The 27603-nt window shown below is 35.8% G+C and overlaps 4 protein-coding genes across 12 annotated transcripts; 3 read left to right on the top strand and 1 right to left on the bottom strand.

Annotated features, from left to right (window-relative positions):
* Positions 1-3615: 3615 nt before the first annotated feature.
* LOC114713241 (probable LRR receptor-like serine/threonine-protein kinase At1g74360) lies at positions 3616-8896 on the top strand. 3 transcript variants are annotated; one of them, XR_003737321.1, is made up of 4 exons: positions 3616-4073; positions 4303-7524; positions 8104-8162; positions 8280-8896. XR_003737321.1 is itself a non-coding variant. In XM_028897841.1 (3 exons), exons 1-2 carry the CDS (start codon positions 4010-4012, stop codon positions 7512-7514), a joined length of 3276 nt encoding a protein of 1091 aa, XP_028753674.1. In that variant the 5' UTR covers positions 3616-4009; the 3' UTR covers positions 7515-7524; positions 8280-8896. The 3 variants fall into 3 exon arrangements, 2 of the variants coding, with proteins under 2 accessions (XP_028753674.1, XP_028753673.1); XM_028897841.1 differs by lacking the exon at positions 8104-8162; XM_028897840.1 differs by lacking the exons at positions 8104-8162; positions 8280-8896 and having other exon boundaries at positions 3617-4073; positions 4303-7886.
* A 1037-nt stretch (positions 8897-9933) lies between these two features.
* On the top strand, positions 9934-11478 carry LOC114713263 (dCTP pyrophosphatase 1-like). Its single transcript, XM_028897880.1, has 2 exons — positions 9934-10894; positions 10970-11478. The coding sequence occupies exons 1-2, from the start codon at positions 10757-10759 to the stop codon at positions 11213-11215; spliced, it is 384 nt and encodes a 127-aa protein (XP_028753713.1). The 5' UTR covers positions 9934-10756; the 3' UTR covers positions 11216-11478.
* Positions 11479-15504: 4026 nt separating this feature from the next.
* On the top strand, positions 15505-22126 carry LOC114713205 (uncharacterized). Of its 7 annotated transcripts, none has more exons than XM_028897794.1 (5): positions 15505-16473; positions 16572-16725; positions 18080-18369; positions 19042-19780; positions 20068-22126. In XM_028897794.1, the coding sequence occupies exons 3-5, from the start codon at positions 18139-18141 to the stop codon at positions 21927-21929; spliced, it is 2832 nt and encodes a 943-aa protein (XP_028753627.1). In that variant the 5' UTR covers positions 15505-16473; positions 16572-16725; positions 18080-18138; the 3' UTR covers positions 21930-22126. The 7 variants fall into 7 exon arrangements, with proteins under 7 accessions (XP_028753627.1, XP_028753623.1, XP_028753624.1 ...); XM_028897790.1 differs by lacking the exon at positions 16572-16725 and having other exon boundaries at positions 15505-15858; positions 16296-16473; XM_028897791.1 differs by lacking the exon at positions 16572-16725 and having other exon boundaries at positions 15505-15858; positions 16333-16473.
* Positions 22127-22886: 760 nt separating this feature from the next.
* Positions 22887-25625, bottom strand: LOC114713206 (flavin-containing monooxygenase FMO GS-OX-like 9). The gene is made up of 7 exons (XM_028897796.1): positions 24998-25625; positions 24804-24874; positions 24547-24705; positions 24375-24457; positions 23982-24117; positions 23634-23807; positions 22887-23407 (listed from the first exon to the last, which is right to left on the bottom strand). The coding sequence occupies exons 1-7, from the start codon at positions 25548-25550 to the stop codon at positions 23210-23212; spliced, it is 1374 nt and encodes a 457-aa protein (XP_028753629.1). The 5' UTR covers positions 25551-25625; the 3' UTR covers positions 22887-23209.
* Positions 25626-27603: the final 1978 nt, after the last annotated feature.

A 27603-nucleotide genomic window follows, 5' to 3' on the forward strand; every position in this document is an offset into this window, starting at 1 on the left:
TTTAAGGAGTTTAAATCTCGCTGCCAACATGAGAACTGTAAGTACTTTTTTAAATACTTTTTGAGCTTAGAGGCATATCTTATTCTTGTCGAGCTCTTATAACCAAACTTACCTAAATTTTATTTTTTATTTTTGTATAAAAGAGGGTAAATTAAATTTTTTTTATTTTCAAACAAAATTTAATGAATTACTTATCTCTTCTTATTGATATTTTTACCAAATGATTGGAGATGTCTTATAATAAAAATGGGAACGGTGCATGAAATTATCTAATTTATATTCGATGTTGTCATATTCATAATAATAACATAGAACTATAGAAGTCCCCATCCCTTACTGGTAGTGCTTTTGCTCATTTCCTTGCTGATAAAGAAGGTATAATTACAACTCACCCCTCACGCTGAGGCTGTTATTCTCACCATTTACAGCTTGAACCATCAATAATGTATCAATCATTTTTAGCAATTTTTTTTTCTTTTTGAGTCCACACCCCCCCTCAACATCTCCAAAAATATTAAATATATAATTTAATGCAATTATTTTGTAGGGTCATTGTTGGAAAAAGCCCCCATGAGGATTATGGACATGCATGAAACGTAATCCTTAATTTTGTAACCTTAATTCCAAAAATTATCCTTTGATTAGTCTTAATCCTTGAGCCCTACCACCCTGCTCATCAGCTTGTCGTCACTTTATTTGTTGCACTTTTAATTTCTCTTTTCTATCTCATTTTTACGTATCATTCTTTCTAAAAATTAAATTGTGGCATTTTGCACGGTGCCATCCGTCCCCAGATAATTGGAAGAAACAATGTTTTTAGATAAATTAAATTTAAAGAAACGTTCTTCTGGATGAATTAAATTTTTAAATTTTCACTCATAAATTGCGTGATTGCTAGAATATTTTAAAGTATTATAGGGATATACAAGTTAAAGTTGAACTTGTATATAAAATAAGGCTACATAATGTCATGAAAAATAACAATCAATATGGTGCTTTTGATATAAAATTGGGGAGAAACGGGGGCAAAATAAGTAATAAGAGAAGATTACTACAGGAAATGGGTCAGTTAGCAGTCCCTTTCAGCCGCTTAGCTTGAATTTTGTTCACTCTGCATTTTATCGCCCTTTTAATTAATAACAAGGCTTTTGAAAATTAAAATCTCAAATCCTGGGTTACATCATTGATGACGTTGACTAGTGCTTTTGTGGGTTTTCTATGGGCCCAATAAAAAGTGCTTTCTGTGAGTTTCATCTGCTGTTGTTTAGCTAAATTATAATTTTAACACTATAACTTAATTATCAAATTGATCTTGGTTTTATTATTATTTTTTACTCTTATTAATACTCTTTCAATCATAATCAAGCAAGAGAGAGGAAGAAAATATTAAGAAAGATAGTTATGGTATTTTAAGAAAAGTCTTTTATATTTTTTATAATTAACTAACTTTTTTTAATCTAGTTAAATTAGTTAAATAGGTTTTATATTTTACTTTGATCTTTATCTTTTAATTGCATTTAGTTTTAATGTGAAATTCTATATCTGCTCAAGTTTTAATTTTCTCCTTTTAACTTTACTTCACTTCAATCAGTCTTTTTAACTTTACCTGAATTTCTGCTTTCATCTTTTAAACTATGCAAGGCACTAAACTCACAATTTTATTATAAATAAAGTGTCATCAAATAAGTTATTTACGCGCCCTAAATATGAAGTTCTTTTACCTAATTTATAGAAAAAAAGGTAAGTAAGGTGCAAAAGGTAATTAATACATGAAAAATTTGTGACACTTTTTCAAAATATCCCTGGCATTTAATAATTAAAATTTAAGGTGCAAAAACAAAAATACCAAATAAACAGAGGTGTTATTAAGAGGAAATAATTATCATAGCGGACACAATGGAATTGAACCTTATATCTGTGATCAAATCAAAACTCTCAAATCAACTTATATATTTTTATTGGAATATGTTTTGTCAAGCATATTGTATATAGAATCTAGATTAATGAATGTCCATGATATATATATATATATATATATATATAAAGATTTTTTTCCATGTAATAAGGAGCCCTAACTCATGTTATTCAATATCATTAACTAAGGGATGAATGAGCTTGATTAGATTCAGATGAAAGGCACAATTACTTTAACATGATACTCTGCTTCTTCTTTTTTTTTCATGAACAGAATTCCAACCTCAATATTACTCAAAATAATATCTACGAACAACTTGGCAAAGCTTGCCCTAACTCTTTATATTAGGTTATAAATTAACTAATATAGGAATGAGTTAACTAATTTAGAGATTAATAAATTATTTAATTATAACATATATTATGACATTTTTAAAATACTAATATATATTATTAGATTATATATTAGGTTATAAATAACGCAAATTAGATTAAAAAAATGATAAATATAAATATTTTAAAATAATTTAGGGGTGTTTGGGAGCTTCTGAAAGCATCTTAAAAAAAAAATATTTTCACGCAAATGGAGATAAAAATTTGCCTCACATATTTATTTCGAACCTTGTAAAACTACTTCTAAAAGCATGATTTAGTTTTTACCCATTAATAATTTTTTTAATCTTTTTAAATTAATCAACTAAGTTTTAATAGTATTATATTTGGTTACATGGAATAAAACCATAAGTGGGGTGGCTTCGTGCTGCTAGTCCAATTCATGGCAAATCCACTTGATAGTTTTTCAAAGCTGTCAATGCTTCCTTTTTTGGCTGGTAAAAAAAAAAAATGCTTCCTTATTTTTTTAAATTTTTTTCCAACCACACGAGATTCATTCATTTGAATTTGTTTTATTTAAGAAAAAAAACATTGAAGTTTTTTCACCCAGAAGATAAAAACATTTAAGCCACTTAATTGTTCTTGCAGAACATTGCCCCTACTCAAATTAAATGTAATTAAAATTCATTTAATGTAGAGTAAGCAAATATTGGACACCCAATAAAGCTTTAATTAAGAAAACCTGATGAAAAGGCATAATCAAATCAAACTTGACAATCTAAAACCGATATTAATCTTATATCCTAATTCTTAATGACATGAAAGTCTTACTATAAGTGAAAGATCACATATTTAATTTCGTTTGTAATATCAGAGACATAATGTTTACTCCTCTAAATTTATTAAAAAAAGTTGAAAAATCTATTAGTAAATGCGGGGTACTAAAAGATTCAACTTTATCAAATTTAAAAACTATGGGAGTGTTTTCCCCACGAATCTTGAGCATTAACAATCTTAATGGTTTCCAAATCATCTACGATCCTCACAAGTCCATCCACCCAACAGGAATTTATCGGCCACGTCTTTTTCTAACTTTTCTTCTTTTTAATTTTTGTTTTTTTTGTGTTTTAGATTAACCCAGACAGCCTCCGATCATAAACCTTTTGTCTCATTGTTTTGGTCTGGGCTGAAGAAGCATGGTTGTAATTGTCAGTGTCTCTTGTTTAGAGTTCAAAGTCCACGCATTCGGGTCAAATCTTGGAGGTTCAGTCTTCACCGAACCGGTCAGCAACGGCGGCTCGGGCTCGAGCCTCGACCGCCCACTTCTTCCCTGTGAGTTTCCTGATTATTCCCTTTCGAACCATCGATCATAGATCAACAAACACCAGGAGGTGGAAACACATAAACCTGATTTGACATTCACCAACAGAGAAACACAACTCCAACCACCCTTTGTTTTTATTTTCGTCATTTATTGTAATTCTTTTATACCAGGATTACCCCACAAAATTCAAGAAGAAACAGAGGATTTGAAGTACAAATCCGTCTGGTCCAAGTTATTTTTTTTTTTAATACTTGCAGGGATTGCACTCCAACAGACATCTAATGGTTTCAACCCCCTCGTATTTTTTTGACCCTTTGAAATTTCATTCTCGGTTTTTCTCTGTATATGAGTTCTGAGGAAAAAAGGAATTACAAGTTGCAGAAGAACACGAGAAGGAGAAGGAGAAGAAGGAAGAAGATAACACAAACAGCTACATAAATGTCAGAGCATGTAACAGATTCCTGGGGCTTACTGTTTATCTGTTCTTTAATCCTTTTCTCAGGTGCTGATTCAAAGCTCCGTCTTTTATGTTTCAATTCCTTGTGGGTTTTGCGTGATACTTAAGGATTCTTTATTGAGCAGGATTGATATTTAATCTTTGTTGTTGTGTTACTTTGTAGTATCGCGATTTCCGCGAACTGTTGTCTGGGTATTTTGTTTGTTTATTCTGGAAATCCTAGGTTTCTTTCACGCTTACCGAGGCCGTTTTGTTTATGTTGATTGTTTTTCAGCGGGTAAAATAGTTGCCGGAGATTCTTTGGACACAGACAGAGAAGTTTTGCTTCAGCTCAAATTATACCTCAACAATCAAACTCTAGTAGACCAAGGACAATACACAAACTGGAACACGACCAGTTCGAATCCTTGTGAATGGTCGGGAATCTGGTGCAGCGGCAATGGAACAACGAGGAGAGTGGTCGGAGTCAACCTCACCGACAACAAAATCACCGGCGGGATATTCCAGAACTTCTCTCGGCTCACTGAGCTCAGACACCTTGACCTTTCCCGGAACACACTCTCCGGCAAGATTCCGGCGGACTTGAGGCGGTGCCGAAAGCTCGTGTATCTCAATCTCTCCTACAATATTCTTCCCGAAGAGTTGAATTTAATTGGCTTGACAAACCTTCAAATTCTTGACTTATCAGGCAATAGGCTTCACGGGGATCTCGGCTCTAATTTCCCTGCCATTTGTGACAACCTGATCAGCTTGAATATCTCAGGAAATAACTTCACGGGTAGGACTGATGAGTGCTTCGATCAGTGTTTGAAATTGCAGTACTTGGATTTGAGCACTAATAAGCTTAGAGGGCATATATGGATGGGAATTGCGAAGCTGAGAATGTTTTCCGTCTCAGAGAATTCTCTCGGCGGGAAAATTCCTCCGTCAGCTTTTCCAGTGCAGTGCAATCTTGAATTTCTTGACATTTCAGAGAATATGTTCGGAGGAAGTGTCCCTAAGGAGGTTGCCAACTGCAAGAATCTTACGACTCTGAATCTATCTAGCAACGAATTGGATGGACCGATACCTAAAGAAATTGGTTCGCTTTCTCGGATGGAGGCATTATACTTGGGGAACAACAGTTTCTCAAGAGACATCCCAGACGAACTCTTGAACTTGACCAATTTGGCATTCTTGGATTTAACTAGAAATCAATTTGGTGGGGACATACAAGAGATATTTGGGAAATTCAAGCAGGTGAAGTATCTTCTATTGCACTCAAATTCTTACACTGGAGGATTATCTTCATCAGGAATTCTCAGATTACCAAACATTTTACGCTTGGACCTAAGCTACAACAACTTCTCAGGTCCATTGCCCACAGAAATCTCACGAATGTCAAGCCTGAAGTTATTAATGTTAGCCTACAATCAATTCACTGGACCTATTCCACCTGAATTTGGAAACTTGCCTAGCCTTCAAGCTCTTGACTTATCAGTCAACAACTTATCTGGGCCAATCCCACCAACTCTTGGAAACTTGACCTCTCTTTTATGGCTCATGCTTGCAAATAATTCATTAACAGGTGAAATCCCAAGAGAGTTGGGAAACTGTTCGAGCTTATTATGGCTAAACCTTGCAAATAATAAACTCACAGGAAAATTCCCACCTGAATTGACCAACATAGGGAGAAACGCCATGGTCACATTTGAATCAAATAGGCAATATGACACAGTCAGTGCTGGCTCTGGTGAGTGCTTAGCCATGAAGAGATGGATTCCTGCAGATTACCCTCCATTTAGTTTTGTTTATGACATCCTTACGAGGAAGAATTGCAGAAGCATTTGGGACAGATTGCTTAAAGGACATGGGATTTTCCCGATTTGCAGTGCAGGTTCATTTTCACCATATCAAATCTCTGGCTATGTTCAGCTAAGTGGGAACCAACTCTCAGGTGAAATTCCTCCAGAAATTGGAACCATGCAGAACTTGAGCATGTTGCATTTAGGGTTTAATAAATTTTCTGGGAAACTACCTGCACAGGTGAAAAGTATACCGCTTGTGGTATTGAACATAACAAGAAACAAGTTTTCTGGAGAAATCCCTAGCGAAGTTGGAACCATGACGTGTTTACAGAACCTTGATCTCTCCTACAACAATTTTTCTGGGGTTTTCCCCCCAAGTTTGAACAGCTTGTCCGAACTCACCAAGTTCAACATTTCTTATAATCCCTTGATTTCAGGTGAGATTCCATCGCCAGGACAACTAGCTACGTTCGAGAAATACTCATATTTGGGGGATCCCCTCTTGGATCTCCCAAGCTTCTTCGACAACTCCACCGATGATCACAAAAACAAGACTAACAGACCAATCAAAAAATCCACGAATGTCTCTGTTTTCCTGGTGTTCTTCGCTCTCATTCTGGCTTTCTTAGTGTTCGGTCTTCTTACTGTCATAGTCTGTCTACTGATAAAAACGCCGTCGGAAGAACCACTTGTGAGAGACATAAAACTCGACCCTGAGTCTGGAACCTCATCCCCATGGTTGTCGGACACAGTTAAGGTTATTCGACTGGACAGGACAGCTTTCACACACTCTGACATCTTGAAAGCCACGGGAAATTTCTCAGAAGACAGAATTATAGGCAAAGGAGGCTTCGGAACAGTGTACAGAGGTGTATTTTCAGATGGGAGAGAAGTGGCAGTGAAAAAGCTCCAAAGAGAAGGACTTGAAGGCGAAAAAGAATTCAGAGCAGAAATGGAAGTTCTATGCGGCCATGGCTTCGGTTGGCCCCACCCAAACCTCGTCACACTCTATGGTTGGTGCCTCGACGGTTCGGAAAAAATATTGGTTTACGAATACATTTCAGGTGGAAGCTTAGAAGATCTCGTCACCGACAGAACAAAATTCACTTGGAAACGACGGCTAGAAGTAGCCATTGACGTTGCTCGAGCTTTGGTTTACTTACACCACGAATGCTACCCTTCAATCGTTCACAGAGATGTGAAGGCAAGCAATGTGTTGTTGGACAGCAAAACAGGGAAGGCCAAAGTTACGGACTTTGGGCTAGCCAGAGTAGTTGACGTTGGAGACAGCCACGTCAGCACGATGGTGGCTGGGACGGTGGGGTACGTGGCGCCGGAGTACGGCCACACATGGAAGGCGACGACGAAAGGTGATGTGTACAGTTACGGAGTGTTGGCTATGGAGCTGGCGACTGGAAGAAGAGCATTGGACGGAGGAGAAGAGTGTTTGGTGGAATGGGGAAGGAGGGTGATGGGTCATGGAAGCAATAAGCCGATCGGCCGGGCGGTGATTCCGGTGGCGCTGATGGGTTCTGGCTTACTTGAAGGTATGGAGGAGATGGTGGAGCTGTTAAGAATAGGGGTGAGATGCACGGCGGAGACACCGCAGGCCAGGCCGACGATGAAGGAGGTTCTGGATATGCTTATCAAGGTGTATAACCCCAAGGCAGATTCAAGCTGTGAACATACGAGTCATTAATAATGTCAAGGTGAAGCATTTTGTGCCTCATAAGGAAGGAAAATAAAAGAGATATAGGATAGCAAGGAAACAATAAATAAGAAAAAAAATTGTGCATATTGTTGTAGGTTGTAAAGTAGTTTATACTTTACATAGGAAGAAAAATCATGTCTCGTGCACATATGATTGTTTTCTGTGTATACAGAAATCTTCATCATTCATTATGCTGGAGAAGTTTCTCAGTTTTGTTCTCTTTTTCATGGATCCTCGGCACTTTTTTTTTTTTAATAGTAATAACTCCAAGTTCTTCACATTAATGTGATGAGTTGTTCATAGAACGAACTTTAATTTCTAGACAACTTTTATGGGATCAGAAATCTCCCTCATTCGTTATGCTGATAAGGTTGTTCAGTTTTGTCAACCCACTCTGTTTCAGTAGTTTCATTCTATTTCTTTCCATTTTGATGAATATATCCTTCACTGTTCTATGGGGACTCCAGCAATGTTGGGTACTAAGGTTTATAATCCAAAGCGTTATAATGATTTGAATGCCTTGAGATTAGAATAAGAATCGTGCAGAGTGTAATGAGTTTTGTAATAATTTACCCAGAAAGTCACTCCCTTCATTATGTTCAAGGAGTGGCTCAAGCTCATGGTTGTGCTACACAGGTTCAGTGTTGTTTCTGGGTTTCTCTCCTTTCGGATGAATTTCCAGCACTTCAGTTTCTGCGACTTTGATATTATTATCACTTCGATCCCTCTCTGAACGTTCTCTTCTATCTGCAGGGCAAAGAAATAATGGCAAACAGAATCTTCATCAGTAATAATGACAACTTAACTATATATTTTCCAGCAGGAATCAAAGAATTATGTAATCTTCATTATTTTCATGAATCATAGAGCAAATCCACAGAATTTTTTTTCTCAAAAATTAAAAACCATCCACACAAACAAAAGTGGCATAACAGTCAATAATTTGGCCTTCATAAGGTGCATCTGTCATGGAGCGTCTGCTTTATTGGTACCAGGTCTGTTCATTTTATTCCCTATGATTCATGTACCATATTATTGCTGTTTGACAACACGAGTTCATCATGTTCCCAACGTTTTAGAAATTTATTTAAATGATCCCTCCTTTGTCTCATCTCATCATGAGTTCCATTCAATTACGTAAAACTAGTAGCCACTTGTATCTTAATAGATCGGGTACATGAATTGTATGGTATGATTACACTTTATGAACAACCCATTACTTCATTTGATAATTACTTTGACACTGTTAACCAGAAACTTTCATTTGATAACTTGTTTTTGAAATTTTTTTGGATATTTTGGATACGGTGTCAAGGTCACTCGTTTGACCCTCCTCATTAATTTACACCTTCATGAGCAATATATATGTATATATTCAAACCATCTTGACTTGAACCAGCATTATTAGCCATTTATGTTTTCGGTTTTTAATGTAAGGCTCTATTAGCATTTTTTAGGAGATTTTTTTTTAACCATTGATTTGAGGAGATTAATATTTTAATGTATGTATGTTTATAATTTTTTTCAAACTAATTTGCTTAACTTATAAACTACTCTTCTGGTCCTAAATGTAAGACCCTTATAAGTATAAGGGTCTTACATTTAGGACTGGAGGAGTAATACATAATCTAATGATTTGTATAAATATTTCAGAAAAATCCTGTAATATATAATATAATAAAATAGTTTTTGATGAAAAAATTGCAAAAAAAGATCACCGAAGTAGAAAAATTATAAATAAAGACTTATGATGACATTAGTATAGGTTTTGACAACAATAGTCACTAGTATAGGTTCTGAGAATAATTTTTATAAACCGGTCCTGAATGTAATTTTTTTTTAGGAAAAATCCCAGAAAAAGCCCTTGGAATATACTAAATCCCAGATTGGCTCTTTAAATTTTGAAAATGACAGAATGGGTCATTGACCCTGGCTAAACAAAGTGAGTAGTTATTCTTTAAACAAATCTAGGTAACGCTTACACTGTTCTAGTGATTACAAGATTAGTTGTAATTAATAATAAGGTACCTGACAATAATAAGATACCTGACTATGCAAAATGAGTAGTTATTCTCTACACAAATCTAGGTAATGCTTACATTGTTCTAGTGATTACAACATTAGTTGTAATTAATAGCAAGACACCTGACTATGAAAAAGTGAGTAGTTATTCGCTACACGAATCTAGGTAACACCTAAACCCTTATAGTGATTCCTTAAATCATTATAGTGAATGAATGTAAATGAAGGTAAAATTGTCAATTCGCCTTAATTTCACAAATGACAGATTGGGTCAATGACCCATTCTGAGATTTCCTATATTCTAATGTCTTTTTTTGGGATTTTTCCTTTTTTTATTTTACATGTATTCTTTTTGCTATTTTTCCTTTTTTTAATCTTCCCAATCTTTTTAAATGAGTGAATTGTGGGTAATATTATTCAACGAATTCACGATTTTGCTGTGAAAACGGAGAATCTAGGTTGAACTGCGTAGGACAGGATTGATTTTCCTCTAGCAAAATAGGGTATAGGCTTTGTTTCATTGCCCTACATGTTCCGACACGATAGGCAGGACACATTTCAATACCAAAATTTCCAAAATCCTATAATGTCCCCGATCTTGTAGATTTGGTAGGCTACTCGTTCATATCTCTTCCCTATTGGACCTGGCATTTACCTGAAGATATTCTATTTTAAATCCACGCGCATGCAACTAGCCGGATAAGCTCTTGCAAGAATGGCTTAGTTTACTCGGTTTCTTTGTCGTTTATTCTCACACGAAAGCCATCAAATTAGAAGGAAAGGAGGAATCCAAAACGACCTATTGGATGATGGGAAGAACAAAGTATGATTCGTAATTAGCTTGTTTAGAAAAATCGGAGACATATACATATATGGGCAAGCATGAGAGGGAATTTTAGGCTGACCATTACTCAGGAGTCAGGTGGGCAGAGTGTGTGTGTGTGTGAGTGATTTGAACTCATTGATGGAAAAGATGTGGACATATTAGCCATTCTTGACATGATTACTGTCCCACTTCCAAACACAGAACAAAAGCACTCAAGTGCTTCTCCACTATAACACTTGCGCATATATCAGTTACAGAATAATTTCCTCTCTCTCTCTCTCTCTCTCTCTCTACAATCCCAGGGCTGTCTATAAATTGGACATCAATGAAGCTCTTGTTTGAACCATGAGCAATTAGAAGAGGTTCATCAGACAATAAAGAGATGGATCAGTGCTCTAATGGAGTTGCTGCAACACACAGAGATGTTTCTCTTCAGGAAATTAGCAGAAGGCTAGCTGAGTTTGCTGAGATCAGAGGATGGGATCAGTATCACAGTCCTAGAAACCTGCTTTTAGCTCTTGTAAGCCATACTTAATTATATTCATATGGGGTTCTTCTTTTTGTGAAGATTTTGACTGTGGTTTGATTTTTGCAGGTAGGGGAAGTGGGAGAGCTGTCTGAGATATTCCAGTGGAAAGGAGAAGTGGAAAAGGGACTACCCAATTGGAGTAGAGATGATAAGGAGCATTTAGAAGAAGAACTTTCTGATGTTCTTCTGTATCTGGTTCGTCTAGCTGATGTGTGTGGCCTTGATCTTGGACAAGCTGCTCTCACCAAGATCGTCAAGAATGCTCAGAAATATCCCGTTAAAATCCAAACAACCAACAAAGCTTCTTCTTAAACGCATGTAATAAGTAATGTAATATCTTCTTAGATTGTGTCGTGAATGAATGAGCTGATCAAAATTTATCAGAAGTGGGTCATTTAGGTAAGAAAATTTACTGAGGCACCAAGTTCAATGAGTTTTTATTAGTTGTTTGGAGTTCTACGGAATTTCCCAACACAGGTATCTACCTAGCTGCAGCAAGTTTATGAGCATTCGCTGTCATTTTCTTAATGTATCTGTGGTACTTATGAAAGTGGGCATCTCTGTACCTTTCCTTTTGTTTTGGTTTCCTTTTCTGTGTGAGGTTGAAACTGAGTTCACCTATTTCTTTACCCATTTGAGAAGAAGCAGTGGAAAATAGGCCTTTCTGTGATCACATGCTCTCTATTTCTGCAAAATCATTAGTTTCATCATTGATTTGACAGAAATTGCCACAACTGTGTTTTCCCCTTTCGGCTTTCGTAAGCAGTTATGAATTATCTGCTAGGTATGTGGGCTATGCTGTGCCCGTGTACGTATTGAATTAAAATAGATTTGGAGTCTTGGGTCTTTGAAAGGCATTATCATATGTTGTTAGGCCCAATTCTTAGGATGGCCCTTCAAAACTGAGATGCAATATTTTTCAGAACATATCATTAAAACTCTATATTTTGCTAACCGCGTTGAGTCTGACAAAAAAAATTAATTCCTCATAATATAATAAACTAATATTCAAATTTCTGTTAAGAGAGGCGTTTATATTTAGTACCCAATAATGTTTCGAATAAGATTGCCTCCAATAGGAGGATATTTATGCTTTAGTAAAAAAAAAAAAAAAAGAACTCTACATATTGTTTAAAATAAATTAACTCCCTCTACTTAATTCCACTACTATTGATTAATTTTATTTACATTTCAAATTTTATAAATTTTGAACAAAACAATTTTAAAGATAGAACTGCCCATTTAAAATTTTAACCAAATCATTTTTCATCGACAAGGATTTATTACAAATGAGAATTTGACACATTAGAAAGACCTGGGAGATGACTGTTTATTGTTTCCTTCCCGGGAAATTTTTTACTTTGGAACTTCAAATTCTTACATGTTATCCATAATCGAAAAAAAAAATATTACTTCTTATACTTAATATAAGAACGTTGTTAATCAGAAATTTAATCTAGTTCTAAATATAAGACTTACAATTCGTATTTTTTCATATTTATCTATTTTTTCAAAATAGTTTGAGTGATTACATATACTAAGAAATTTTTATTAAATGATAGTTTTAATATACATAATTAATAAAAATATTTTAAAAAATATAACAATTATTAACTACGCATGACTAATTTAATTAATTTTTTTAATATTTATGAATAAGGTATTTAGCTCTTATATTAAAAAAAGAAGTAATATATCTGTATCATTCTGTCATAAAATCTTGACTAACTAGATTATTAGATTAATATTTACGACCATATTTCGACGCAGAGGAATAATCCTCAAGAAATAATATAGTGGAGCTAATTATTGTAGACTTTAATAATAACTATTTAATTTATACTTCCCCCAAATTTTTTTCTCTTCCATTAATAAAATATCGCTCGCAAATATTTAATTTATACTTCCCTCAATTTGTCCCCTGTTTTTTTTTCCTTCTTTCCATTCAACAAAGCATAGAATTTTCTCCTGTTTTGTGTTGTTGCTAGCTTGATGACAATACCGACAGTGAACTTGTAACGGGCAGTGAAAAGCCCGTGAATGTTAGTGTTAAATATCAAGTTACAATATGTTGGAACCAATCCCAGATGGAATCCAAATGTTGTTGACTCGCTTGAAAAGCAAAGGGACACGAAACAATACAATTAAATTAATGCTAATTAATTGACTAGGTTATACCACATCCAATATTTAATATAATAGCTAGTTTTACATTTAATTTAATTCTAAATATAAGATACCAATCTATTTTGTTTTTCGTATTTATTCATTTTTTAATATCGTTTTTACAATAATTGTACATGTTAAAGTTTTCATCAAATAATAGTTTTAGCTAATACATATGATTATCAGTAGTAGCTTAAGAAAGACAATACATATTTATTACAAATAACTAACAATATATATTTTTACAAATAACTAGCTTAAGTAATTTTATTAATCTATTCAAATTAGTCAACTAGTTCTTATATAAAGGAAAAATAATACTAGCTCCTACCTTTAATAAAAGAGCTTGTTTGACTTTTAATTTGGTTTTAAATATAAGATCTCAATCTACTTTGTTTGTTATATTTATTCATTTTTCTTAAGGTAGTCCATGCAGTTATTACATATATTAAATGTTTAATCAAATGTTAAAGCTAATACACTTGATTAGAAAAGGCATTTTAAAGAAGACAATACTAATTTATTATAAATAACTAACTTAACAAATTTTTTAACGTATTTAAATTAGTCATATAATTTTTATATTATGTTAAGAATAGGAGATACTCCTCCGGTCCTAATTATAAGACCCAATTGACTTATTTGAGGAGATTAAGGAAGTAAATTAAGTTGGTTATTTATAATAAATAAGTGTTGTTATTCCTAAAATATCCTTGCTAATTAAGTATATTGGCTAAAACTATCATTATTAGAAGGATTATCTTGGAAAAAAATGCATAAATATAAGAGAGAAAATGGATTGGGTTTTATAATTAGGACCAAATAAAAAGTCAAATTGGGTCTTATAATAAGGACCGGAGGAGTAGCATGAATTAAATTTAAGGTCATTGGTAAGAACCCCATGGGTCATGAAGAGAAGAAAAGAACATTTACAGTATGACCCAAAAACATGGAGCCGAAGAAAGGAGCAGATTGGTACCTTCGGACACGGACAAGATTTGAAGTTTCTTTCTTTCTTTCTTTTTTCCCCTTTTCTTTTTGAAGCACCATGAAAGAGGACATTTTTGTACCAGAAAAAAAAGGCACTTTCCCTTCAGACAAAGATTTAGAATGAAGGTTGAAAATTCAAAGAGTTAATGCAATTGTTTTTATATTTTAATCAAATTTTGGTTTTGATTTCTTTAATTTCACTTCATTAGTTTTAATTCTTATAATTTCATATACACTTACCATGCATGTGCGTATTTATATTAAACTTTTAATAGTACAATATATATAATATCAGTAATAACATACAATTTATGGTTGTATGGAAAAATGTATGCTTTTTTCAATTAATTAAATCACATAGTTATATATATATTATATGTTAATGATACATAGAAATAAATGTAATATAATTATAATTTTCAGAAAATAATTTACAATTTTTCTTTTTAATAATTTTATCTTGTAATTCGTAAATTATTAAATACATATATACTCACAAAAGTTGGCAAATGCTCTATGTGAATAATATATTTTCATTTAACGTTTTACATTTGATGCGAAAATTGAGACAATTTTTTTAAGAGGAAAGAGTTGATAGCTTTTATTAAATATGCATTAAAATATAAACTAAACATACTTATGTAATGATATGATACTCCAATACAGAAGTGACTATAAAAAAAGTATATGGAGATGATGACTGTTGATAAGATCGAATAGTTTCAATAATAATTTCAACTTGGAGATATATCAAGTAATCAAATAAGATTCTTCATAGTCACTTAAAAGATTACTCACTAATAGGTTTGATTACAATGTCTCACCTTTCCTTAATTATAGTTTCTTCCATTTGTTTGGCTGACTTCACGGGGGAAAACAAAATAGTCTAAAAAGATTTAGAAGAAATTGTAAACAAGAGAAGATATCTAGTAGTCAATCTGGTAATAATGAGTAACTATAGGGGCCATTTACGTCACTAAATACACAGTTCACTGAGTTTGCATGCGGGCATACATAAATAATAAAAAAATAAGTGGGACCCCTGCTGACTACTATAAAGTAATTAGAAAAACCCAATAAAGAATGAGAGCAAATCCCATTAAAAAATTAATTTGGAAGGATCAAGGTTGCTTTTGAGAATAAAGATTCGTGTATTTTCCTTTTCTGCGCCAAAAATAGGGAAAAAGATAATGTTTTTTTATTCTTGTTACAGTAACCGGAGGAGGGATGGACTGTGCAGACTGGTGTCTGATTTTAATCTTTGATTTTTACTTCTTCATTTTGGTGGGGATTAACAAAGTAGTGATTTTTTTTTCTTTTACAAAACCAGAAACAATCATGGAGGAGAGAATCTAGAGGCTGTATTACATGCATGTTTTCTCACCCTGTTAGAAAAATCAGAAAAAAACATAAATGAGAAAGAGACGAAGAGAGAGACGGGGGTGTTGACAACTTTAATGTCCCTTCTCATGTAAGTTTCGTTTGGTTCAGCGGATTTCATTCTTGGGATCTCTCTCTCTCTCTCTCTCTCTCTCTGATATCTTCCTTGAGAGAATGGCCCAGCAGATCCAAATCCCCATTTTATCTGCTTTTCCCATTTTCTCTGAAAAATTTACTTTTTGATTTTGGAGCTCTTTTGGCTCATTTGTTCCGCTTCCGGATTTTTGGCTTTCCATCCGGCTGTTTTTGTTTTTCTTCTACCTTTTTCCCCCCGCTACATAGCAAGCGTCGAGGTACAATGAGTGAAGATTCCATTGTTGGGTTTTGGAGAGGTGGCGAGAATTAGATTTCTTCTTCTGGTAAGTTTATATTGATTTTCTGGATTCCGTGCATAAAGAACATTTTCCGGGTGGGATTGTGCTGATTTTCTCTTCTGTTTTCTTCTGTCTTCGCTGGTTTTTTCGCACCAAATGATCAGTTTTTGTGTAAGAATTTAGTACTTTTCGACGACTCATAATCATTTTGGAACATTTTTGAAGGACAATTCCGATTTGAATCAGTGACTAGTGTACTCGGCTTCAGTAATATCGTCATTTTTCTTCACTCGCTTTGTAATAGTGTTCGGTCTGCGAAGGAGAGGTTTCAATTAATGTCGTAATTAATGAATTTTCCATCGGTTGTACTTTTTTTTTCCTTCCTTCTGGGTACCTCCTACGATTTGTAAAATTCGATCGGATTCACTGAAAATTTCACTGCATGAATGCGATTCTCATACATTCTCCATTCATTCGTCCAGATACTTTTTCCGGTTTCTCTGACGATTTTGATTGAAGTTGCTTTTAGCTTCTGACCCCAAGAAAAAATTACCAGGTCTTTTTCTTAAGTTCGAAGGATAAGAACTATCGTTTTCGGCGGCTTATTCATCGTGATGGATTCTTTGGGCATCTGGTTCTGTTGCAAAATATGATTTGCTGGTAAGATTTGTTTCAGGATATTTTTCTGGTTTCTCGGGTTGTCAGCATAATTCTGTCCTCAGGGAATCATTTCCTCTTTTCCTCTTCCTTTCAATCAGCTTCACAAGTAGAAGTTTTAATAGCGTTGGGACTCCACTGCTCGTTATGACTTCTAACCTGTGAACTCAGTTCGTTGTCTACTAATCTTCACTTGGATCAATAATATTTACCAAAATCGATCGGAATAGGCTCTGTTTTTGAAAGGAGATAAATGTGCGTTCTTTCTGTGGATACTCTTATTTTCACTGAATAGTTTGTGTACTGTCCTGCATCAAATCATTTGTTATTAGGCTGGAATGATGAGTTTCATAAGTTCATGTTTAGCAACTTTTACATGAAATAAACATGCAGGGGAATTGATATATTCATCTAGCATCTGTATCTAAGACACCTCAATTGTAGTTTAGCCTGAGGACTTTGGGAACCATCATTTAGTAGCATGCAGGGTTCTGGTGTTTTTCAATAAATCCATTTTTTCTCTGTAAATTTCTTTCGATGTTTTTCTTCTGAAGATGATGAACTCAAAAAAGGGAATTACCTGCTCGCCCTCCTGACACTGGAAGCGTTAATAATCTCTTTATGAAGTGGCTCTGCACTTGTTCTTCTGTTATAAGTTATATTGAAGCTCATGCTCTTCTTTTCTGGGGATGGGAAGGGCGGTTGTTTGAGGCTTGTTGTTGTTTCACAACATGTTTGGCTCAATGGGGCAAGATTGTTTAGGTCATGATGTCTGGATATCTCTCATCTGGAGAGTATATGTACTTTACATTCTGTATTAGAGTATATTTGTGCAATCTACATATCTTGTTATATTAAATTGTATAATGATGTATCAACAAGATGACGGAGAGTGAAGTGGCATGTTTCAGATTTTTGTTAACATATTACCTTGTTATAAAATTACGCGTGTCTAATGATTATGTCCTGCTTTTGGTGACAAGAACGACAAGAACGTCCTCTTTCTTTGGGAAACATTTGATTGCTGCAAGGTGCATGAAATTGTCAGTGTTGAAGAATTGCTGTGTATGCAAATTTTGTTTGTTGACTTGACCACTGGATGACAGCATTCTAAGATATGCGAATCATCCTATTAGTTGTTTCCTTAGTTTCTTGGCTCACATACATTGTCTGATTGTCCGGAGACACCACTTTATATACTATCTCCGTTCCTTAATATAAGAGTTAGTTTGACATTCAATTTGCTTTTAAATATAAGACTCTAATATACTTTGTCTCTTATATTTATCCGTTTTTTCCAAGATAGTCCTTATAGTAGTTACACGTGTTAAAGGTTTCATCAAATGGTAGTTCTAGCTAATATACATGATTAGCAAAAATATTTTAGGAAAAACAACACTTATTTATTGCAAATAACTAACTTAACTAATTTCCTTAATTTACTCAAATTAGCTCTTATATTAAGGACCGGAGGTAGTATTAATTAGCAGTCTCGTATTTCCATTAACAATCATGATACAAGCTAAATTAAAATGATGTTCTTTTGGGGCTTATTATTATTTTTTAAATAAGTAATACAACAAGTAACTTACTTTTGGTTACGTTACAGGTTTTCATTCAATTGGAGCTGAGGGTTCCATGTTATAAATTGTAATATCTGCATGTTCCATGATGGCATTGTTGGGTATGGGTGCAAATGTGCAATGCAATGGCACAAAGCCAGGATATCACTCCAGTAGGGACCTTATCTTTGGCCCTGAAGGCAGCACAAGGACCTCATCTAATAATAACTTTGAAATACAGAATGGCGTCTTCATCAATGGTTCCTTGCCAATAGAATACAATAAGGAACTGGTGAAACAGACAATACTCAAGCATGAAGTCATGTTCAAGGAACAAGTATGTTATCAATATTTTCTCCCTGATGTCTAATTATAATCAGATTTATTATTGTGTTTTCATCCGTACTCAAGTTATCACTTAATTACTTGCGGCAGCCTTTTCTCTTTAAAAGAAAAAAAAAAACCTAATGTCTTTGTAATATTTATGATTTGTTCTCTGTACCAGACAATTGATGTGAAACTTTCCGCTGATGTGCAAGAAATTTCTTAAGTATTCATATTTTAGTCTTTTTCAAACTCACGCCTCTTGACATCCTGAGGTCATATATGACAAGTCTTTGTAATGCGTTGAGATGGAGAATGACACGACCCCTTAGGATCTATATGGTTGCCTTTAGAAGAAATGGACAAAGGGGATGTGTCAGAACTGAATCAAATACATAAAAAAAATAATTATCTTGTACATGTTGGAATACTGAACATAAAAAGTAAGGAGCAAAAGGAAACCCTAGAAAGTTAATCACAATGGTCTTGAAAATTAATTGTCATTATTTTATTTTATTAATATTATGCTTTCATAAAAAAAATGTTTCCTTTCTGTTTGGATAGATATGCTAACTGTACTTATGGCAAGTTGTCATTTGTGGTAGTTATTTGGTCTTCTATTATTACTAAAACCTCATTAATTTCGTAACTATTTGTTGTCTCTGAACTGTGCATTACTGTTCAGATTCATGAGCTGCACCGCCTTTACAACAGACAGAAGGAACTAATGGATGAAGTTAAAAGGAATTTTGATAAGCATTTAAGTTTGGGGATATCATGGTCAAGTTCTAACCCATCTCATGTATCTTCTAAAACGCCAAACTTGCCATGGTCAACTGGTCAATCATCTGCTATAGTTGTTGAAAACATTCAGATGTCATTGGATTCTGGGAAAGGAAACAGCAGGCAAATACATTCTGCTTCCGCTCTATTTCCAGCCGAAGGGTGTTCAAAAGATTTTAGAGTATCACATTTAGAAAACAGGAAAGTTGGCAATAAATTTTTGGATCTCCATCTTCCTGCTGATGAGTACATTGATAGTGAAAAAAAGGCCAAGTCCTTGGAAAATGAAATGGTTTCGAAATTTCCCCGGGTTTCAGCTTACACTTTAGAAGGGGTTTCTCAGGCTGTGTGTAACAGTGATAAGCGACCATACGGAGCTAACTTAAATGGTTTGAGCAATTTAAATGAACCATTTGAACACTTGAAAGAGGCAACTATGAAGTTTGATGACCCAATGGGCCCTGCTAGTCACAAGAAGGGCCCCTTTCATGATCTGTCAACGAGGGGAGAACCTTGCTTTCATAATATGTCTAATGATGTATTCTGGAATCCTTACAAAAGACAGGATCACGAAGGTCGCACAGACAACCAACCCTCAGAGAAGAAGAACCAGGAGCAGCTGCCCTATATGATTAGAGCTGGTGAGAAATCGACTTTAAGATTGCATGGAAATTATGGTACTTTACTATTTTCAAATTATTCAGCTGCTGTATAAAGTCAGTCTATACTCTGGTTTTGCACTACTGTTTCAGTATGTCCTTGTCATCCCCGCCTTTTCCCAAGTCTCGTATAATGAGATTCTGTTATTTTAGGGCAAAGAGGTGGTGTCTAGGATTCTCTTGCTAAAGTGATTAGTACAGAAAAACTATATGTTTCGTCTGAATTATTTATTAAGAAGTTGATAACCTTCTGTGTCTTTATTTCTCAGATCAAATTAACCAAAGACCCTGGAGGGAAAGAGAGTTTTCTTGCGGAGAGAGCTCTGTGGGAACAACAAAGGGTCCAATGAGTGCTAGCTTGCTTGGACCAAGTAGTGATCCTTATCAACTTGTCTCTGGGCCTGATGTGATAAGCTTCAGGATTCCTCCGCAAGTTTTATTGAAAGCACCTGGATCTAACACAGTTGAAAACCAGACAGCAGTTCAAGCGCTGCCTCATTTTGGCACCTCTTCACTGTTTGATCAGAGGTCTAAACCATTGACAGGATTGCCTGGGCCTACTGGAGATGAGCTATACACTAGTGAAAATATTAAATCTGGCGTTAATTTGGATTGCCAAAACTTTCTTCAGAGCAGCTTTTTCGGTGGATCCAAAACATCAGATGCACCATCATTTCTTACCAACCATCTAAACAGCTTTGCCAATCAAAGCTCACCTACCAGCCATGAGCTTAGGAAGCATGTTAAAGATTCTGAAGATGTGGAGACTTCTAATAACATAAACTTGAATGTGGTGCCTGCAAATAATTCTGAAACAGCAGCATTTCAAAACGTTAAAGAAGATCTTTTACCCGAAGGGAAACCCTGTGGAGAAAATAAAATCTCTGTCCAAACGGAATCTTTTCTTTTAAAGCCTTGTGATTCTGGAATTACACGTGGTTTTGAATTAATGACGACTGGGGCAAGAGACTGTAGTGGAAGGAAGATTCACGCTTCTAACACTAAGGGAGAGCCTGAGACTTCCTCAGATCAGTATTCTTTTCGTGCTTCCCCCTCCCGAGTTTGTCAGAACCAAACCAAAAACGAGAAGATTGAGGAAACTCAGAAAGGCTGCGTGCCTGATATTGAGTTACCTCGCAATCATGTGCCTGGCTTGGGAGATCAGATAACTACTGGAGAGAATTTGACAAAGAATGAAGAGGGGAGAGAACTCAAATGTGGAGCAGGGATCATTGACCTAAATATATCCATGAATGAGGATGAGAACTTGCCAGTTGATATTGATTTTCAGGCACCCGTGAGTCCTGAAAACAAGGAATCTTCTCCACCCAGAGGGGAATCTGATGAAAACCAGCTTGAGATTTCATATCAATTGGCAGGACAAGAGTGTTCTGAGCTACAACCAGAGGAAGCTCGACTTGCAGCAGAGGCTTTGATTTCCATATCAGAATCTGTGGCCCATAATGGTCTCCAAATGATCACCTGTCCACCTTTGGGGTCTCTTACGAGTAGTCCTCTTCATTGGTTTGCCCGAATTGCCACCTCAGTAACGGATCATCCAGGGAATTCCATTAAGGCAGATTTCATTGGCAATACCAGTGATCATGAGGAGTTTCTTTCAGCTGGCATTGATTACTTTGAGGCCATGACCTTAAAGTTGACCGAAACAAAGTCCCTAGACTGCTTCGGAAAGAGCAGTGGTCAGAAAGGGGAAGAAGGTGGATCTACTTCGCCAACTCAGCCTAGGAAGGGATGGGCCAGTAAGGGAAAGCGGCAGAAGGACTTTCAAAGCGAAATCCTACCCAGTCTCACCTCTCTTTCTAGATACGAGGTCACCGAGGATCTTCAAACCATAGGGGGTCTAATGGAAGCTGCTGGTGCTCACTCAGAAAGAGTTTCTCTTAGAGGTGCAGGCAGAAATGCATTGGCTAGAGGAAGAAGAAGGTCCTCTGCTTCAGTCCCCAACAATACAGACTCGTTGAAGCAGCAGCCAAATAGTGGTGTAAAATTGGGCATTGAGAAAAGGGGCTTAATGAGTTGGGGAAGGGCAAATCGAAAGCCTAGGGGAAAGAGGTGTCCTGCCAGAAATCCTCAGTTTTTCTGGAGCCAAGTATCTTATAACCGAATCTAAAACTCTGGATTTTGAATGAGTTTCCATATGAGCTACAAGATCGTCTTGTAAATTCCTTCATAAATAATAATGTGTACATGTTAACAGATAGATAGGAAAGAAATCGTGTATATTTTGGCTGGGGATGTAAGAACTTTTTTCCATCTGGCTTGCTTGATGGATGATCCAATTGTTTACCATAGCTACTGTTTGACCTCCTCGTTGCTTAGCGTGATCGCATTCATATTTAGAACATAACAGAGGATTTGTTATGTTGCCAAGTCACGTATCAAATCCTTTGTAATGTGTTTTATTTTTTTGGGTGGAATTACGAGGCCACGGAAAAACATGCAAAAAAAACGAACTAGTTGATGTCATCCAACAAAAAATTTCCTATACCCTAAAGAAGGGCCATTGAAAATCTTAGTATTCAAGTCATTTGTAGTTCTCTGAGAACGTTATTGAGGGTAACAAGCCAAAAGCGTGTTCGTTCAGAACGAAAGCAATGGCTTCGATGGGGTTGCAGTAGACGTTAACCTTGGTAAACTTTTCCTTCTGACAAAGGAAGCACCAGCATTTTAGTTTCAACGTAAGGGTAGAAATTGAGATATTTGATAAATCTTTCTAACAGATTTCCTTGCTCGCCTCGAATGATCTATCAATAAACTGGTGCATTCCTTTGTAAGTTTCAGTTGTAATTCAGGGGAGGGGAAAAGAAAAAAACTGCAGAATCAGGTTAGGTCATCGAAACATTTACTTCTCCATTCAGGAACCGTTCTTGGTTATCCTATTCTAGAGGAATAACTGGTGGGCATCTTCCCATTAAGAAATCTAGGTCAGATTAAGAACTAAGACGTCCATCTCGGTCAGATTTGTTTGAGTAAGAAAATAGAACTTTAGGTTATTCTTTTTCCTCTTTCTTTCTTTTTCTCTTCCCAAATACCTTTTTTTGCTATTTTTCAAAATACAAAGGATCGATTAACAAATATAATATTCCGCAGGTTTTTTTTCCCTCCCATGAATTACAGCTTTCCTCATACTGTGTTTACCTTACAGCAATCGGACTCGACTGGCTGAGAACTCTTTTGTTTAGTAGTGTGTGTACGTAGCCTATAATCGATTACCCCCATTTGAACGCAAAAATTGTACTACAATGAAAAAAATTCACGACAGAAAGATTCCTTCTTTATGAAATCGATGTTGTTGAGTTCGCCCGATCACAACCATGTGCCTTGTTCCCCTCTCTTCTGCGTCTCTGCCACTGAATTATTGATTCGAGTGGTCCAAAATCAAATTCTGCTTCACAGAGGAGAATCGTCAAGTGGAAGTTGAGTGAAATGGGGGCTCTGAAGGGCCTTCTGAAGCAGCTCATCATCATCCCACAAATCCCGATATGTCTCCAAGTTGACATCGGCGTTTCTTAAGGCCGATAGGCATAGCTCTTTTCTCCATTCTTCTAAACGTGGGAATCCTATGTAGTCTCCATACTTGTCACAGTACTGCAAGATAAGATTACGCTTTAGCAAAACCCATGTGTTCTTCGTGAATACTATGCCCAAATTCATTTGTTAGGTCGCTGAGATTCCGATTATAATCTATTCACTTTATTAAAGTGCATGTGCATTTAGATTAGATTTCCCCCCCCCCCCCCTCAATTGTCACGTTTGAAAGAACTCTTTCAGGAAGTCAGTATCTAAATAATTGCATGTGTAATGGGGTCTGCACCTCAAAATTTGCAATGTCATGGGTGTTGTACTTGGGAATGCCAGCTATATCTCTTGAATGATAGAACTCCTTGATTGATTCCATCATTTCCTCTCTTGATGGCAATACCCTTTTCCCTGACAGCAGTTGAGCTATCCATTTTGCTTGGGACTCAAAGAAAGGGAACCCTATGATCTGCAGTGTCTCATCAAACAATAGTGCTGTTAGCTTAGCCTTATGCAAAAAGATTTGCCTTCTTCTGATCAAGTTGTATATGAAGTTCACTTTTTATATCTCTCTTTAACTGTGCTAATTTATGACGATAAAAATTTTCAGATTCAGTTCTTGCTACTAAACAAACACGTTTACCTTTCTAGGGATGCCTATGAAAGATAGAGATGGAGCGAGGGATGGTGGAAAAGTGTGCTCATAGAGAGGACCCACTCTGTCATCATCCACAGCTACCATTCCTTTAGTGTCAAGAAAAGGGAATGCATAGGAGTACCTGCAAAAACAATGGAAGCCCCTCAATTTATGAGGATGCACAACTAATTGACTTTTGTAAAGGAAACATCAGGATATGTTTGGACAAAGGGTCCCACAATGAGGTCTCTAACATGAAGGTTACAATCATCGTCCAATCAAAACTCCTTCGACCTATATTGTTAGTAACGATTAAAATTTAAAATAATTATATTATCGCAGATAACTGTTCTAATCGATATTTTCCGTACTTAATTTTCTACCGAGCTGAAACATTACCCAGTGCAGTACAAAACAGTGTCCGCAATAATGCAGGAACCATCCACGAAAAGGACTCGTCCATCTTCTTGAAGGCTGTCTATCTGCACATGGGAATAATGGTAGTGCGTCAGGTTTTGCTTGCTACTGTTCCCCTTAAAATTCAAACCTAGTGGATCACAAGTGATGATACCTGTGGATGAAGGAGCAAATTCTTGTGTTTGGATATGACTTTAGATAGACCCTCGGAGATATTGAGAGATCTGGAACTTAGATGCACTTCCTTTGCTACCTCCACAAGCTCTATTGAGATATCTTGTCCACTTAATGAATTTCCAACCACTACCACGGTCTGTTGAATTGAGACTCACCTCAGTTGTAGTTTTAAAAGAGCTTATTTAGTTTAAACACAAGCCCTTCGCAGTTATAAAGATTATTTGAATATTTTACCTCATTTCTGAATGGCTCAGGTGATCTGTATATGTGACTATGCATTTGTTTCCTTTTCCACGAATCCATTCCTATGAAACAGGAAAGAGAGAAAGGGCCAAAAAAAAAAGGTGTGATATATTTGTGACTATGCATGATTCTGACACAGGCTTTTCCTTTGAAGATGCAGAAACTAAGTTGAGATTTAGGCCTACCTTTAATGGATGGCAACCTTGGTTGAGAGTAATGGCCAGTGGCCACAACCACTGCATCGAACACCTCTTCCACCTCCTTACTAGTCTTCTTCTCTTTGCTTCTAACAACCCATTTCAAATCGTCATGACAGACGCCATAATCCAACATCCCCACATACTCCACCCTTGTATTGAACCTTATCATCTCTCTCAGCCTAAACGACTGACAAAAATCCTTGAGGTACTGAAGGAGCTCTGTGTGGCTAGGAAACCTCCTCATGTCTCTACCTTTCTTGACAGAAAATGGGAAATCAGTGAATCCCATGATCTCTCTTGGAGATGTGAGCCTTAAAGACTCATAAATGCTGCTATGAACCTTTAGAAAAAGATTCCTTCCTAAAGGGTCCTCCCCTTCAACATTGGGATCATATAGCCATTGTCCCCCAACATCATGATTCTGCTCCAACACAACCACCTTATGACCTTCTTTTCTCAGCTCCCTTGCTGCCACTAGCCCAGATGGCCCTGCTCCAATCACACAGACATTCTTGGATAGGTTTGTCTCAGAAACCATGGTTGCTGTATCAGGTTTCTCGGATAGTTTTGCTGAAAGGAAGGGACTACTTGGAGGCGTAGCCTATATAGGCGTTTGGTGAGAAATGTATTGGGGATAGTGGGGGGTTTTTATAGTTGAACAAAGTTTCACGTAGGCAAAGGGAAACCATAATTTGAGGGATAGTAGTGGTTTGTTGGCTGGGAGACACACGTGATCATGGGAAATAAATGCTTCCAGATCTGTCTACTTCAAAAGTTCGAAGTTTGGACTTCAACAGTGTTATTTGGACTCTTATGAGTCTTTACGTTGAATTCTTCACATCATCACTTTACCATATGATTATGATTAACTCGCATTTATTACTATATCAAAAGTTATTGTTGATACTTAGATCTCCATGCTATTCTCTTTAACTTGCCTTTCAAAAAAGCAAAAAAGTAAATTGGTGAGCTTAAGTAACTATCCTTCTGCCCATGTCAATCAAATACATGAGGTTTGCTACTTGTTTACTTCATGAGATTTTACTAGTAATTTCAAATGCATTATTATTATAATCTTACAAATTAAGTATACACAAAGATAGTTAATCATTTCCATTAATAATAAACATTGGAACTCATAATCATCATTGATATCTGCTGCTTCTTTTCTCTTTACGTTTGTCTAGACACAGGCTCTTGGCTGCATGCATGTCTGGTATACCCATGTGATGATGATCTTTCTTTCACAATCCAAATTCCTAACCATTTGGAATAGTAGATTTTCTCACACCAGATCACCACCCTTCGGTTCATGTTCCATTGATATGCAATAAGTCAATTTAAAATAGTTGATTTGGCCGTGCAATGATCTTTAAAAGAAGATACTTATCTTTGTAAGTACTCAAAAACAGAGAAAACAAAAGCTCTGTAAGTGCGGTTACATAGGGACACTAGCTTGTCGGGTAGCAGAATTTAAGGAAGAATAGGTCAAATGGTTTTCTGGGGCAAATCACTGCGTCAGTCTATGGGCTACATGGCTTGGAACCCCACAATCAGAATAGGCATGCCTCACCTTCAAGCTAAGGGAACAGGAATAATCATGGAATAGTGTCCATCTTGATCATTTTGATGCAATTTTATTGCTATTTTTTTTTTACCTTATTTTGTTGACAAAGTGAGCCCCCTTTTCTCTTTTTCACTTTTATTTCCTCAACAATAATATATTCTTGTTTGTTTTTATCTGCTTGTGCTTAAAGTTAAAAAATATTATACAATAAAGCTCATATGAGAAGATGAACGGCAGGGAAATTTTAATACCAAATAATGGTTTGAGTGGTTTGCAAGTCATCCTTGTTTTTCCATCCATGTTGTCTTTGGGTGAAGGTTAAGACTACACTATTTAAATTGTATTCTAATTGAAGAAATTATATGTTACTAATATGCCATTACACAGCAATAAATTAACATTGATTCACACGTTTCATGCATGGTAAACGCTCAACAGAATTCTCTGCTTCTGTTCATGAATTTCTTCAAAGTGTTAGTTCCAAGTTCAAATTTTTTGCCAGATTCGTTTGAGCCGATGCAATGCACATTAGTGGGAGTTGAACTGCACTATTTGTGATTATATATATTAATATATATTAGTTTGTTAATGTTTTGTTTGTTTGAAGATTTGATTAGGGAGATTTTGCTAATAAACATTCTGGTCCTGATGATGTGGCTTTGATTGGACTAGAAAAAGGAATTAATTGAGATATGTTGAGATTAATGTGGACAGCATGTGACTATAATCCCAAAAGAAAAAAAAAAGATTACGTAAAGGAGTGGGGATAGTTTAACCGCTAATTAATCTCCTTTTTTAATCACCCATATTAGAATCTGATAGCGTCAGGGCTATGACAAAAGGATAACCAAAAGTTAGTTGGATTGCTTTCTTTATGTATAGTTTTATCATATTTCAAAGGTTTGTCACCCACCTCTGCTTCTGTTGGTTGTTGAAAGAACCTCTAGTTATGTTCCATACAAATCAATTTTAATGCTTGTGTAGTGTGTGTGAGAGAGATCAGAAAAATCTGAACGCTGCAAAA

This window comes from Neltuma alba, unplaced genomic scaffold (genome assembly GCF_004799145.2).
Source record: "Neltuma alba isolate B1F8T4 unplaced genomic scaffold, ASM479914v2 tig00011420_pilon, whole genome shotgun sequence".
In the NCBI taxonomy this organism is placed as follows: Eukaryota; Viridiplantae; Streptophyta; class Magnoliopsida; order Fabales; family Fabaceae; genus Neltuma; species Neltuma alba.

Bases quoted from the DNA above. Each gene is read 5' to 3' on its own strand.
- LOC114713205 (XM_028897794.1), top strand. From the start codon at position 18,139: ATGATGGCATTGTTGGGTATGGGTGCAAATGTGCAATGCAATGGCACA. The intron at 18,370-19,041 runs GTATGTTATCAA...ATTACTGTTCAG, and splicing joins AAGTCATGTTCAAGGAACAA to ATTCATGAGCTGCACCGCCT. The intron at 19,781-20,067 runs GTGAGAAATCGA...TTTATTTCTCAG, and splicing joins GCCCTATATGATTAGAGCTG to ATCAAATTAACCAAAGACCC.
- LOC114713263 (XM_028897880.1), top strand. From the start codon at position 10,757: ATGGATCAGTGCTCTAATGGAGTTGCTGCAACACACAGAGATGTTTCT. The intron at 10,895-10,969 runs GTAAGCCATACT...TGATTTTTGCAG, and splicing joins GAAACCTGCTTTTAGCTCTT to GTAGGGGAAGTGGGAGAGCT.
- LOC114713206 (XM_028897796.1), bottom strand. From the start codon at position 25,550: ATGGTTTCTGAGACAAACCTATCCAAGAATGTCTGTGTGATTGGAGCA. The intron at 23,808-23,981 runs GTAAACGTGTTT...GAGACACTGCAG, and splicing joins TCATAGGCATCCCTAGAAAG to ATCATAGGGTTCCCTTTCTT. The intron at 23,408-23,633 runs GTGCAGACCCCA...CTTATCTTGCAG, and splicing joins ATGACATTGCAAATTTTGAG to TACTGTGACAAGTATGGAGA.
- LOC114713241 (XM_028897841.1), top strand. From the start codon at position 4,010: ATGTCAGAGCATGTAACAGATTCCTGGGGCTTACTGTTTATCTGTTCT. The intron at 4,074-4,302 runs GTGCTGATTCAA...ATTGTTTTTCAG, and splicing joins TTCTTTAATCCTTTTCTCAG to CGGGTAAAATAGTTGCCGGA.